This window comes from Aspergillus ochraceoroseus, assembly GCF_002846915.1.
Source record: "Aspergillus ochraceoroseus IBT 24754 chromosome Unknown P175scaffold_3, whole genome shotgun sequence".
In the NCBI taxonomy this organism is placed as follows: Eukaryota; Fungi; Ascomycota; class Eurotiomycetes; order Eurotiales; family Aspergillaceae; genus Aspergillus; species Aspergillus ochraceoroseus.
In genome coordinates, this window is record NW_024468478.1 from 1,755,337 (window position 1) to 1,767,753 (window position 12,417).

Consider the following 12,417-nt stretch of genomic DNA (forward strand, 5'->3'; position numbering starts at 1 on the left):
GACATATATATATATATACATACATATATACATATATATACACTCCAGGGGGCAAAAGAAACTAGTTACTTTAGCAAAAAAAAAAAAAAAAAAAATAGAAATAGGATGGTTCTCGACATGTATGTAGTTCTAGAAGTACAAGCTTGTCAAAATCGAAATAAAAATAGCAGAAAACTCCACAAAAGCTAGAAAAGCTAGAAAAGAAAGAGAAAAGAAAGAGAAAAGAATAGAAAGACCTTCTTGCATTCAAAAGCACGCATCCTAAAGACAAACCCTAACATGTTCAGCCCTGGATAAAATTGCCCGGTCTGTGCAAAAAAAGTCCTGTACCAATTTATACAAAAAAACAACGGTCAACCATCGGGATGGGTACGGATCGCCTTCATCTCACTCATCTCACTCATGTCCATACATCTCGCGTCCTCATTACATGCGTGTCAATTCCTGTCTTGATTCCACCATGGGGAAGTTGGCTAGGGCACAACGTTTTCCAATTTCAACGCCAGCTGTCGAAGAACCGGCTCTCCTTTCTGTTGGTATTCGCGCATGTGCGGGATGAGAAATGGGATTCCTGCGGCGTTCTCGAACTGCTGGCGATAGGCAGCGTAGTTTTGGAACGGATCAAGGAAATGGACTAGGTCCGGCGGGAGCACAGGTTTCGGGGCTAGGCTGGCCGTGGGAGTATCCGTTTCGACACACGCAGACGACTCAGACACACTGTATTTATGGAGTCCAGTGAGAACAGCCATGAATGAGTGGTAGGTGCGGAGAAGTAGTAAGGGCTGGAGACTGTCAGTTGGATTACAGTAGCGAGGCGCAAAACAAACACCTTACTTGTAAACATTCTTGGATGCTTCCCACCATATCCGGGAGTGCTGTGCAACACTCCCACACGTCTAGGCTGAGGAGCTCCCACTGGATGCAAAGGCGCTGGATGAGGCTTTGGTCAAAGATCCCCTGCTCGACGATTCCAGAGAAGTCCCGCTCGTCGGCGTTGGTTAAGGTTCGAGCGAAGTCCATAGAGGAGGTTGAGCCTAGTAGATCCTCAAGGAATGAAAAGGCAACGTTAAAAGGCCGGGTCCATTCCATCGCTCGGGCGTGCACATAGGTGCGCTGAAATCGAACTCCAAGAACACTAAGTACCTTCAGAATTAGCGTTAGGCTGGGTGGAAGGTCTCTAAAAAGACGCTGGATTGGCCCCGCGAAGAATTCAAAGCCCTGAGGTGTATTAGAAGACAAGTCGGCTTGGCTGCTGATGCCTTGTACAGCGAGAAGGCACCGAGCCAAAGCCCGGTGGGCAAAGGGGCTTCGCTCCCGGAGGTGCTTTGAGGGGGTTGTTAGCCAAATCAACAACAGCTAGACCCAAAGGACTCAAACCTTCTCGACTTTAACATACCTCCCCCGGTCTTCAGGAAAGGCATTCAAATAGTTCAAGAGATGAACGTAGAAAACAGTATGCTGCTGCAAAAACCAGTCCACCCGGGAAGACGGCCAGCCCAACGAATAGCGGACTAATTCCTCGAACGAAATCCGGGTAAAATGCAGCTGGCTTTCAGCATCAATAGCCTCTGCAATTGCAAGAGGAGTCAAATCACCGTCCTTGCAAGCTGGGAACCAACCCCACGACACCAACGAAGGAGTGGCAACCCTACAACGTCGGACAATTTCCTCGACCTTCTGCGTATGCGAGAGACTAGGAAATAGCGCTCTCTCGTGGGGCTCGACCAGGGTAAGGAGGAAAGTATCAATCGTAGCCGCGTTACGGGTCTGGAGTACCTTGCGTGGCAGGTGTTCATCTTGAAAGAGCCCGTAACGAATGACGCGTTTGATCTCCTGGGCATCAAAGGCCCAGAGAATAGTCGTCACTTCGTCCTCCCACCATCGATACGAAACGAAAAATTGCGGGACCTCATCGGCTGATCGAAACAAAGACGGATAGTTCGAGTGTCCCAACAGATAGCCTGCCGCGCTGGCCAAATCCGGGACGGGCTGCTGAGATGGGAACTGTGACATCTTGTGCAAATGCGCAAGGAGAGAATAGGGAAGGGTAGAGGGATTGTTAAATGCGAGAATCCCGGGAAGCAGACGCTTATATCCGGCACATTTCTATATGCAAAAGGTGTCTCAGGGACACAAGGATATCAGAGGAAACTTTCTTGGACGCAACCCTGCGATATCGAGTTCGATGACGAAAAGCAATGAAGATAAAAGCAGGGACGCGGCCGATGGAACGAAGGGAAATGAGCCACGGCGATTTGTATAAGGAGGGAGGAAGAGGAGGAGCCTGGAACTGAAATCAAGGACAACTTGAGCAAGGAAGATTAAAGAATAATCCCGAAGTCATGGGAGCAGGGAATTGGGGCTTTTAGTGGCTTTTTTTTAATGCTTCGGTCCTGGTCAAGGTAGAAAACTCTTTAATAATTCACTTAATTATTATTTTTCTACTTTATTGAATCCAATTTCTTTTTCTTTTCTTTCCAACTGCATTGATTTTGCCTTCTTCACCCCTGTCGTTGCCAATCTTCCAATCCAACGATTCTTGCCACATTAAACAGCCTATGAATGACCTGCATTGGATGCGAATCACGGCTGATAATCGCAATCCTTTGTTTCTTGATCCCTACTGAAGTGCTGGATCCTGAAGGGAGAAGGGAAAACATAACGGCAAGTGGCGCATTTGCAGAGAACGAAGGAGGAGGGAGAGGGGGCGGATCTCGATCCAAACCGCTGGGCCACTGTGGTCCCGACATCCAGGTAAGCCAGGCTAATTGATTATTGGGGGTCTGGACGGAGATGAGATTACCTAGTAGGACTGAGCTGAAAACCGATGCACCTAGCGGAGGGCGCTAAGAGAAAAAAACATGGCTATCCTACTACTTCAGACTGAGACCAATCAATCTGGAGGTTACGGCGAAATATCGATGTAAAGCGCCCCCTAGTCTGGCTTCGAGCTAGATCCTATAAGAGCTGTTAAGCAACAACTCGGAAGGAAAACGAATGATAAAATGATTCCCCACAAGGATTCAATGTGAGTGAAAAGAAAAGAAGAAGAAGAATCACACAAATATCTGCCCCCGTCCACGCATGACGGAAGTATACCGATATGCTCGCTAATAAAATACTGAGAATAATCAACCAGCATCATATCATTATCGTGGCCACCATTGTCTAGTCCATTTCTCAATCAGACCCAAGGCCCAGAATAGCAACACCATGCCACCACCAACCAGCTGTCACCAGGCGATATGAAATAGGGGAGAAGCGGTCAGGAGCTACAAAGCCTTCAACTGGTCCGCAGATGAACGGCCCAGGGAATAGTACCAACTACCAAAATGTACCGAGTATCCACGGTTGAGTCCTCGATGTATTTCAATCGGTTTCCGATCAACGGCTCATCGGTTCCCAGCGGGTTCCCTTTTTCAGGGGGGGATATGCTGTTGGTGCTGTCCTTTCGCTCTAGCGGTGTGCCAGAACTGGGTAGAGGAATGATCGATTGATTATACGAATCGAAGAACGGAGTATACGGGATAGATAGGTTGTACTGTGTATGAAGTACATAGGAGGTTTCCATTGTTTTTTTCTTTCTTTTCATTCTGTCTTTTTGGATGTCCCCTAAACTCGCCTTCTGTCGTTGAAAGGGGGAAGGGAGGAGGAGGGATTGAAGGCAAAGTATTCTTGTGTCAAGTAAGAAACAGTGAGAGAGGAGAATAATCTATCAGGATGGTGGTAATGACAATGAAACTCGATCTCTGTATGCAATGATCAATAGTATCATAAATATTAGGGATGATCCACCCAAGTCCAGCCACCGTAGCCTAAGTAATGGCCCTCTATTGCCACTGTGCCGGGAGTTCTACCTAATCATCCTTAAAATCATTCTTAGATTACCAGGTTACCTACTCCGTAGTGGGAGAAACTAAGCCAACACTAATGGGCTAGTGGTTCACTACTCTGTACTTGTATAACGCACCTATGGATCAGGATGGATCCCAAGCGGCTTCTCCGTCTTTCCCGCAAGTCTATACCTTTTTTTTTTTTCCTTCTTTCCTGGTAGATCCGCAACTTAAAACAGTTTTGCCTCCTGCTTTGCTTTTTGTTTCATTCGGATTTCTCTTGGAGCCTGGAGCTTTGAAGCTTGGAACTCTGTCCCGACTCCCCACGCCAACAGTAAGAGCAAAATGAATACAATCTCAGTTCTTTCTGCTCCAGATATGAGATCATTGGCTCTTCTCACGCCGATCGCCAGATCGGTTCCCGGCTTGGTTGTCACTATACTGAGTAAGGCAGAAAAGAGTTCCCACCCCTTATAATAACGGATTTGGTTTGATTTGCTGGGCTCATTTATCCAACGGAAAGCTGTCACTGCAGGAAACCATGGGAATACTTTTTTTTATTTTTATTTTCCCAAAAACTTGGATATTGTGCAGGCCAAAGAAGAAGAAGAAAAAAAAAATGGACGAAAAGAGGAGCAAGGCATTGCACAGGCCTCTTTTGCCGCATACGCGCTGGGAAGAAGCATGAAACTTGGTAAGCTGTACAACGGCATCCATCCCTAATCTGCAGAAACTTGACTTTGTCTAGTCTAGGTATGCTCTTTCTCATCATGAGTTGTCGCGTACCTCCGAAATAGACAGCCTTTCATTAACAAAGAACAAATGAAACTTGTCTGCTGAAGGCTGACTGACTCGAGCGGTTCGAGTTAAAGCTCCGCAGGGGCGGCACTCGTGAATGGATAGATAGATTCCAGACATGCATGTCCAGCTCCTGCTGCTGCTGCTGCTGCTACGGGGACAACGGTTGAGGAGCTAAAGGATTGCCATGGATCCTACTTGCATACTGGAACTACTCGAGTAACCACCACCACGAAGTGCCTACAGTTGTGGACATCTGACAGCATCGTGTATAGAAAGGTGTGGCGCTTCCTTGGACGCCATCTCAGTCGTCTCTAAACCAACGTATACTATTCCTTAATTAAGAACGCCCTCGTGCCCATCTTCCCCACCAAATGAAAATCCCCCTAGTCTACCAGGTACTCTGTATGCTTCCAAGAAACCAGACCCTGGATGGCACCCGAATTTCTTATCGAGACCTCCCTCTATACATACCTGAAGTACTCCGTACCTGGTAGTCGAACTTTGATCGATTTAGTCTCCGGCCATTGATTGGATACAGCGATTCTATCCGGTCGACACTTTCACCTTCACGCGCCGGCGTCGATGATACCTATCAAAATCGAACGCCTAGGGAAATTCCTCCCTCCACTTATAAGTGCGCGTGAAGAACGAGCCGAGCACTGGGCAGGATGACATGTCAGTTCACTCTGTGCATTGTTTGTTTGCATTTGTGGTTTTGTTTTTTTTTTTTTTTTTTTTAATTATTATTATTCGTGCAGGTTTCAATGTGACTGGTTTTCTAGCCTTGACTTCTCTTAGGGTACCTATGGTTGTACTCCGGACCTACTCGATGCTCCTGTTGTGGAAGATGCAGTGCAGTGCACGGTCTGGCGTCCTTGTTAGTTTTTGTTTTCGTCTACTAACTAACTAACATTAAGTTGCAATGTAAGTTGCGTCGGCATTGATCCATACATACAGGGGGGCGCATTTCCCTCGTTGAGGACTCCGTACTCGAAATAACTCTTTTCTTTTCTTTCTCTTTTTTTTTTTTTTTTTTTTTTTTTCAAGTTATATTGTCGCTCAATCGAATCAGCAACTTCAACGGCCCTATTTCCCAGACTCGACTAGAAAAGAAAAACCAACCTCCAGACATTACATAACTAACAACAATCTAAACCTGCAAAAGCACAGACCTAACGTGGTTTTCCGAGATGACCCCCCTCTGCCGATCCTGATTCCACTCTTGATAGGGAGACAGAGAGGAGAGACCTCGAAGATAGGAACCCACACCAGCAACAATAAATAACCTACATGACGGATTAAGTTGACTGCGAACTTAATTAGCTATCTAGTACAATCCAGCCATAGGTACAGTAGTTACCTAACTGTTACAGGTACTACTACTACTACTACTACTACTACTAACTAATATTATCACCAGACGTACAAGCTAGTGTACACTGTCCTGCTACACATCAAGATTGTGAGGGGTAAAGAATGAGGTTAGGTAGGCAGTCAGTCGGCCTGGATGACATCCCAGCAGTTGGCTCGAGGGGAAGGATATCCTTGTTCTTTGTGGCGGAAATGGAGCAAGAAAAGGAGCGGGAGGGGAAATAACGCAGCCCGGGATTCCACGACTCCACTCCCTCCCTGATTCTCTTGTGAGTCTCGTCGGGTTCGGGTCGTGGGACCTCCTAGAAGCGAGTAATCCCGGGACTGCTGGATCGAGGGGACAGAGTATGGATGGGATTCATAGGGAGAAGGGATGAGATGGTGATGCGATAATACAGGGGCAGATAAGGTAGGATTACTTGGGAAGTCACTTGCAAAATATGATTAATCATAGGTATCATAGCAAAAGTAAATGAAGAGAGACCGGTTGCTCTTGTTTTGCTTTCTAAGTATGCTTCATGCCTACAAAGAAATTCAAGGAAAATGCTTGCAGACAACTTTTTTGGTTAATTCATGGTAACACAGGCGTCATACAGTCCACAAAGCAAGACAAGTGTCTCTCTCGCGGGTTTTACGTTTTATTTTATGCTTTTTACTTGCCAGTAGCCTCTATCACTTACCGGACCACATTTAGGCAGCAATAGCATGGGCACGGCGGCGGTCACGCTCCTCAGCAATGGAGAGCTATATTACGATTAGCATGTGGCCTTCTGAATGCATTTTGGAGTATGAGCATACCTTGACACCCTTGCCCTTGGGGAGGGAGATCCAGGGCTTGTCCTGGCCAATGACGAAGACGTTGCTCTCACGGGTAGCGAAGGTGTTGTCAATAGCGTCCTTGATGTGGACGATGTTGAAACCACCATCGTGACGCTCACGGTGAGTGACGACACCAACACGACCCATGTTACGACCACCAGTGACCATGCAGACAACACCGGTATCGAAGTGGACGTACTCGGAGATCTTGCCAGTGGCAATCTCAACCTTCACGGTGTCGTTGACCTTGATGGCAGGGTCGGGGTAGCGGATGCTGTTGAAAAAAAAAAAAAAAAAAAAGGCTCCGTTAGCATAACCTGTTCGTAGATTCAAAAACCTTACTGGGTGTCCCAGCAAGGACAAAGTTCTTTCGTCCTCCGCCGATCAACCAAAGCTTGGTCCAACGACTGAATGACACGGAACTTCTGGAGAGTATTCACTCACGTTCGCGCATCGTGCGTAACCAAGAATGGGATCCCGCCACGGCCGAGCTGCACCTTCTTGACCTTGCAAAGCTTGTACTCAGCCTCCTCAGCCTGGATGCGGTGGACGGTGAAGCGACCCTTGGTGTCGTAGATGAGACGGAAGTTCTCGCCGGTCTTCTCGATGCCGATGACGTCCATGAATCCGGCAGGGTAGGTAGGGTCGGTGCGGACCTTGCCGTCAACCTGGATCAGACGCTGCATCATGATCGCCTTGGTCTCACGGCCGTTCAGGGCGTACTTGAGACTATAATGAAAAAAAAAAATATCAACGTTAGCCCTTCATCTCCTAATCCGTCCAGGAAAAAAATTTTCCCCATCTTCGAGGCGAGTATTCGTACCGGTTGCGGATGAAGACGATCAGGGGAAGGCAGTCCCTGAGCTTGTGAGGACCGGGAGAGGCCTTGGGAGCATAGGTTCCGGACATTTTGTCCAGGAGCCAGTGCGAGGGCGCACTGAGGCGCTTTTGGTGCTTCTTACTACAAACCCATCGCGGTCAGTAAAACACTCAATAAATTCAACAACGCCAACTGTAGAGAAGAATCCGCCCCTGAATATCGAAATTCCGGGGCAGCATCTTTGTTTTCGGCGATGAAATGATTGCTGGAATAATGAACTCACGGTCCGCGAGGCATCTTGACTGCTTTGTCGACTTAAACCCGGTAAGTTGTCGGAAGTGTCGCGAAGGAAGAATACTGTGAAGTCAAGGGAGTCTTTGACTGATATGCGATCCACTCGCGAAATTCGCTTAGCGGCTGGTGGTTGTGGGATAAGCCCTAACACTAGACCTGATCTAGCCCCACCTGAACTATACCAGATTAGATTAGACTCTAAGTCCGCCATCAAATCCTGGTTATGTAATAAAGATACCCTTAAGACCGAGGCTTTCTTTTTCAACATTTTTTATTTTTGTAGCCTAATAAAAGGAATTCATATCTGACGCTTTCTAAATGACTATATACATTTGCAGGATTAAATGTATCCCTTGATCACAGCAACCTCTGCGTTCAGGATCGATGATCCGGCAGCACCAAGCACGGTGTTGTGTGAGAGCGCAGCGAACCTAATATCGAAGTAACCTCCAGGGTTGCCTTCGCGGACACGCCCCACACTTACAGTATATCCCCCAGAGATATCGCGGTCCAGCCTTGGCTGTGGCCTGTCGGGCTCATCGAAGACCTTGATCGCCTCGGCCGGCGCAGAGGGACAGCCGAGCTTCTGGGCTTCCGACTGATATTCTCTCATAGCCTGCACGACCTGTTCTGCGCTGGGTGCTGGGCGGTTCTTGAAACGCAGCGAAACAAATGCCATGTGGCCATCAGTAACGCCTACCCGGGTACAAGTAGCTCCAACTCTAAGACCTTCTTGCTCAACGAAAGCGGTCGCATCGCCGTTCAGGGAGCCAAGGATCTTCTGAGCCTCGTTCTCGAGCTTGTCCTCTTCGCCGCTAATGAATGGAATGACGTTGTCCACGATATCCATGCTAGGAACACCTGGGTAACCAGCGCCCGAAATAGCCTGTTCAGTGAAGACCTCCACCTCTTCGACAGGTCCGAACTTAGCCTGAAGAGCGGCAAAGGGGATGACAATACCGATAACAGCACAATTGGAATTGCAAACCAGGAACCCCTTTTTCAATCCGAAGTGTTTCCTCTGGTGGGGAATGAGGTCGAGGTGTTTAGGGTTGACGGTAGGAACAACGAGAGGTACCAGGGGGTCCTTGCGGTAGTTCTTTGCGTTGGAGAAAACGGGGATTTCGGCCTTGATAAACTCCATCTCTGCAAGACTTTTGTTAGCAAGTCCTCCGATGCTACCCAAAAGAACCAGTTCAGCGTACCAACTTCGCCCGCAACATCGCTGTTGAGTCCGGAGAACACAAGATCACAGTCGGCAAACTGATCGGCCTTGCAATCCCGTAGAATAAGGTTGCTAAGCTTCTCAGACATTGCCTTGCTCTGCTTCCATTTGACAGCATCCTTGTACTTCTTGTTGGCGGACCGTTCGGATGCACCAACAGCATGGAGTTCCAAGAAGGGATGATCCGCAAGCAAGAGGATGAACCTCTGGCCCACCGAGCCAGTGGCACCCAGAACACCTATCTCCCATAAGCATTGTATATTATTTCCGATCTGTTTGAGGTGTCTTCATACCGCACTTCTTCCTAGGATATGATGCCATTTTAGATGGTAATTCGATGAGTCAAAACTTCAGTCGATCTAGTTTAGGTGTCAATTGATATTCCCGATTACAGCAACGCACTTTGAAATAATAAACAGGGCCAAAAAGCCCAATTACGCACTAAACACGCATCAATTGGAGCAAAACTCGACAGACCCAAACCGGCGATTAGCGAAGGCCAGTGCACCGCAGCTGCTTTGGGCCCTGGATGGGGTTTAAATTTGTAAAAATTGCAGGTCAAAATCCACAAGCAGATTCAGACAGATTAAGAAAGCATCCAGCACAAATGAAACTTGAGCACTCACCACCCTGATGTTGATTGAAGGTATAAAAGGATACAAGTGTGGCAGTCGGAATTCATTCTGCGATATCGCGGGAGGGGAGTCATTTGCCCCGCGATGAGTCAGCCAGGGCTACACTTTAATTGTGACCGACCGATCGGATCGGAGTCTGCATACTTCTCCGGAAACGTACCGGTAAGATATAAATTAGTACCTGTTCTGGATCCCCAATTTCGTCTAATATTGCAACTTCTATACTCCGTATAGCCTAACTTAGGGCATCGCTCGCTATTGTTCGTCTTGGAAATCAAATATTTTCCCCGGGTTTAGTAGCCAGTCGGGATCAAGTGCTTGCTTGATGCTACGCATAACACCAATAGTGCAAGGCCCAAGCTCCTTCTTGAGAGAATTCTTTTTACCCAGTCCAACACCATGTTCGCCCTATTTACAAGGTCAGTCCTCTATGCTCCTTATAAAAAAGGCTGGAGATCTTACTGTGCAAGATCCTTCCATCTCAAGCGCTCGATCAACCATCTTGTACACAACCTCCTCAACCCGTTTCCTCTCATCAGGATCCTTGGGGTTATACATCATGCTAGAGTGGAAATTCCCATCGCCAATATGCCCAAGGATGCTAGCAAATATCCCCAGGTCGTCAATCTCCTTTTTCGAGATCTCTGATGCATTGATTAGGAAAAACTCAAGCAATTCACGTGGTTGACATACCGATAATATCTGCGAGCCTTGAAATCGGAACTGAGACATCAGTTGACCATACCTCTGATCCCTCTTTCCTCAGCGCCATCATACTCCACAGAGATTGTTTTCTTGCAGACCACAGGTCATGCGCTTCCCTCTCATCCCTTGCAAATTCAAACGAATCAGCGTTATTGCTGTTAGCCAGTTTCTTCGTCAAGTTGATGCTATCAGCAACACCAGCGGTTGTTCCAGAGAACTTGAAGAACAATGTTGGTAATGTCTTCCATGTCTTCGAGGTGCCGCCAGCCCTGTTGATGACATCCATCTGGACGTCGTCTAGAATCTCCATACACTGAACAGAAATTCCTTTCCGTATCAGCTGCATAGCAGTAGATGCCGCGTCACGCATTGTAGGAAAGGCAACCACACCGACCCGGGTCTCTTCTGGAATCGGTGCTAGTTTAAGCGTCGCCTCAGTGACGATACCAAGTGTTCCTTCAGAGCCTACAAACATTCCCGTCAGGTTGTATCCGGCGGAGGTCTTGCGCGGGCGTTTGCGCGTTTTCATTATCTGACCGTCAGCCAGAACAACCGTGAGGTTAATTACCCAGTCCTTCATGGTTCCATACCGCACAGCGTTTGTCCCGCTGCAATTTGTTCCAATCATACCACCTATCATCGCAGACGGGCCAGGATCGACGGGAAAGAAAAGCCCGCTATCCTTGATCTTCTCATTCAAATCCATCCACTGAATGGATGGTTGAACAACAACATCCAGGTCCTCCTCATGTAGCTCCAGGATCTTGTTCATGCTTGCAAAATCAATTGTCATACCGCCGTGAGGAGCCGCGAAATTTGCTTCAAGACTTGAACCGCCAGAGTAAGGCACCATTGGCATCTTGTATTTGCTGCAAACCTTTGCAATTTCCGAAACATCCTCTGTGCTAGTTGGGTAGGCAATCGCGACCGGAAGGCGATCAGCATTTATACTGGACCACTCCGAAAACCCGTGTCGTAGGAGGTCCTCCTGTTCGGTGCTGATCGCACCATCGCCTAGCTTGGCTCGTAATTCAGCGATGGCCTGGTTGGGGAAATACACTGTCAGCAATTATTTTCGAGAAGGCACATATCATGGCCGTTATTTCCCACCTTTTCGAAGTCTTGCGTAGAACCATATTGTGGGGGACCTGATTTTTTCGATTGAGGGGGCCGGTTTAAGACGGCGATTCCATAACTAACGCCAGCAGCAATGGCAGAAGCCAGTAGCGTTTGACTCGAAACCCAGCAGCTCGATGAGTTCCTGGAAGAGGACTCGGAGCTTGAGGCATCGCTCTGATTCCCACCAGCATGGCTTCCTGATTTCGAACTGTTCAATCGAGTGACTCTAATAGAAGAAAGAACCTGGGAGCAGGAAACTCTCGGCCGAAGACAGAGGATGCGGGGATTTGTGGGGAAGGCCCGAGGCAGGTGGGTAGGGGTCCGCATAACTCTCACCGATCAATAAGGATGGCTGCGAAGAGGAAAGAGGGAGCAAAATGAGATAGAATTATTGGGGTTAGCAACGACACTTGATCAGATTGCGATCTTTTTCAACGCATTTTGTTGGACCTGTTGACCACTGCGGAGTAGTTCCTAGGTGGACAGGAGAAACTGCATCAATCCCAAGAATGCGGAAATTTGAGCGGTCTGGCCATCTCTCCAAACATCTGATATGTAACATTTTAAATACACATGCAGTAATTTTATCCTGCCTTGTACCGTTGAGAGAGCCTTTAGGCTCAATGCTTCTAGTGTGTTGTGCAGTTGTTGAAGGAGGATATGTTCAAAATAAGGATATATTCTAACTAACCCTATGTATCCTTACGGAGCAGATGACTTACAACACAGCAATAACTTCAATTTCTGCTATTGTTAGTAATACTTTATGTTTTTTATTTCATTTTAGCCCGACTT

The 12,417-nt window shown here is 47.5% G+C and overlaps 4 protein-coding genes across 4 annotated transcripts; all 4 read right to left on the reverse strand.

Moving 5' to 3' along the window:
- Positions 1–108: 108 nt before the first annotated feature.
- P175DRAFT_0477534 (uncharacterized protein) lies at positions 109–2,291 on the reverse strand. Its single transcript, XM_040895323.1, has 3 exons — positions 1,378–2,291; positions 835–1,323; positions 109–782 (listed from the first exon to the last, which is right to left on the reverse strand). The coding sequence occupies exons 1-3, from the start codon at positions 2,011–2,013 to the stop codon at positions 474–476; spliced, it is 1,434 nt and encodes a 477-aa protein (XP_040753271.1). The 5' UTR covers positions 2,014–2,291; the 3' UTR covers positions 109–473.
- Positions 2,292–6,462: 4,171 nt separating this feature from the next.
- Positions 6,463–7,990, reverse strand: P175DRAFT_0500762 (40S ribosomal protein eS4). Its single transcript, XM_040897018.1, has 5 exons — positions 7,928–7,990; positions 7,648–7,785; positions 7,269–7,553; positions 6,804–7,098; positions 6,463–6,749 (listed from the first exon to the last, which is right to left on the reverse strand). The coding sequence occupies exons 1-5, from the start codon at positions 7,939–7,941 to the stop codon at positions 6,696–6,698; spliced, it is 786 nt and encodes a 261-aa protein (XP_040753272.1). The 5' UTR covers positions 7,942–7,990; the 3' UTR covers positions 6,463–6,695.
- A 214-nt stretch (positions 7,991–8,204) lies between these two features.
- P175DRAFT_0500765 (aspartate-semialdehyde dehydrogenase family protein) lies at positions 8,205–9,818 on the reverse strand. The gene is made up of 4 exons (XM_040897019.1): positions 9,790–9,818; positions 9,457–9,522; positions 9,144–9,401; positions 8,205–9,084 (listed from the first exon to the last, which is right to left on the reverse strand). Exons 2-4 carry the CDS (start codon positions 9,482–9,484, stop codon positions 8,279–8,281), a joined length of 1,092 nt encoding a protein of 363 aa, XP_040753273.1. The 5' UTR covers positions 9,485–9,522; positions 9,790–9,818; the 3' UTR covers positions 8,205–8,278.
- P175DRAFT_0477543 (uncharacterized protein) lies at positions 9,794–12,247 on the reverse strand. Its single transcript, XM_040895324.1, has 5 exons — positions 11,614–12,247; positions 10,492–11,545; positions 10,261–10,442; positions 9,959–10,206; positions 9,794–9,846 (listed from the first exon to the last, which is right to left on the reverse strand). Exons 1-4 carry the CDS (start codon positions 11,947–11,949, stop codon positions 10,054–10,056), a joined length of 1,725 nt encoding a protein of 574 aa, XP_040753274.1. The 5' UTR covers positions 11,950–12,247; the 3' UTR covers positions 9,794–9,846; positions 9,959–10,053.
- Positions 12,248–12,417: the final 170 nt, after the last annotated feature.

Bases quoted from the DNA above. Each gene is read 5' to 3' on its own strand.
- P175DRAFT_0477534 (XM_040895323.1), bottom strand. From the start codon at position 2,013: ATGTCACAGTTCCCATCTCAGCAGCCCGTCCCGGATTTGGCCAGCGCG. The intron at 1,324-1,377 runs GTTTGAGTCCTT...ACCCCCTCAAAG, and splicing joins GGTATGTTAAAGTCGAGAAG to CACCTCCGGGAGCGAAGCCC. The intron at 783-834 runs GTAAGGTGTTTG...GACAGTCTCCAG, and splicing joins GCATCCAAGAATGTTTACAA to CCCTTACTACTTCTCCGCAC.
- P175DRAFT_0477543 (XM_040895324.1), bottom strand. From the start codon at position 11,949: ATGCGGACCCCTACCCACCTGCCTCGGGCCTTCCCCACAAATCCCCGC. The intron at 11,546-11,613 runs GTGGGAAATAAC...TTCCCCAACCAG, and splicing joins CTACGCAAGACTTCGAAAAG to GCCATCGCTGAATTACGAGC. The intron at 10,207-10,260 runs GTAAGATCTCCA...CCTTGTAAATAG, and splicing joins AGATGGAAGGATCTTGCACA to GGCGAACATGGTGTTGGACT.
- P175DRAFT_0500762 (XM_040897018.1), bottom strand. The intron at 7,554-7,647 runs GTACGAATACTC...TTTTCATTATAG, and splicing joins ATCGTCTTCATCCGCAACCG to TCTCAAGTACGCCCTGAACG. The intron at 6,750-6,803 runs GTATGCTCATAC...ATCGTAATATAG, and splicing joins CCAAGGGCAAGGGTGTCAAG to CTCTCCATTGCTGAGGAGCG.
- P175DRAFT_0500765 (XM_040897019.1), bottom strand. From the start codon at position 9,484: ATGGCATCATATCCTAGGAAGAAGTGCG. The intron at 9,402-9,456 runs GTATGAAGACAC...TATGGGAGATAG, and splicing joins ATATCCTAGGAAGAAGTGCG to GTGTTCTGGGTGCCACTGGC. The intron at 9,085-9,143 runs GTACGCTGAACT...AAAGTCTTGCAG, and splicing joins CGATGTTGCGGGCGAAGTTG to AGATGGAGTTTATCAAGGCC.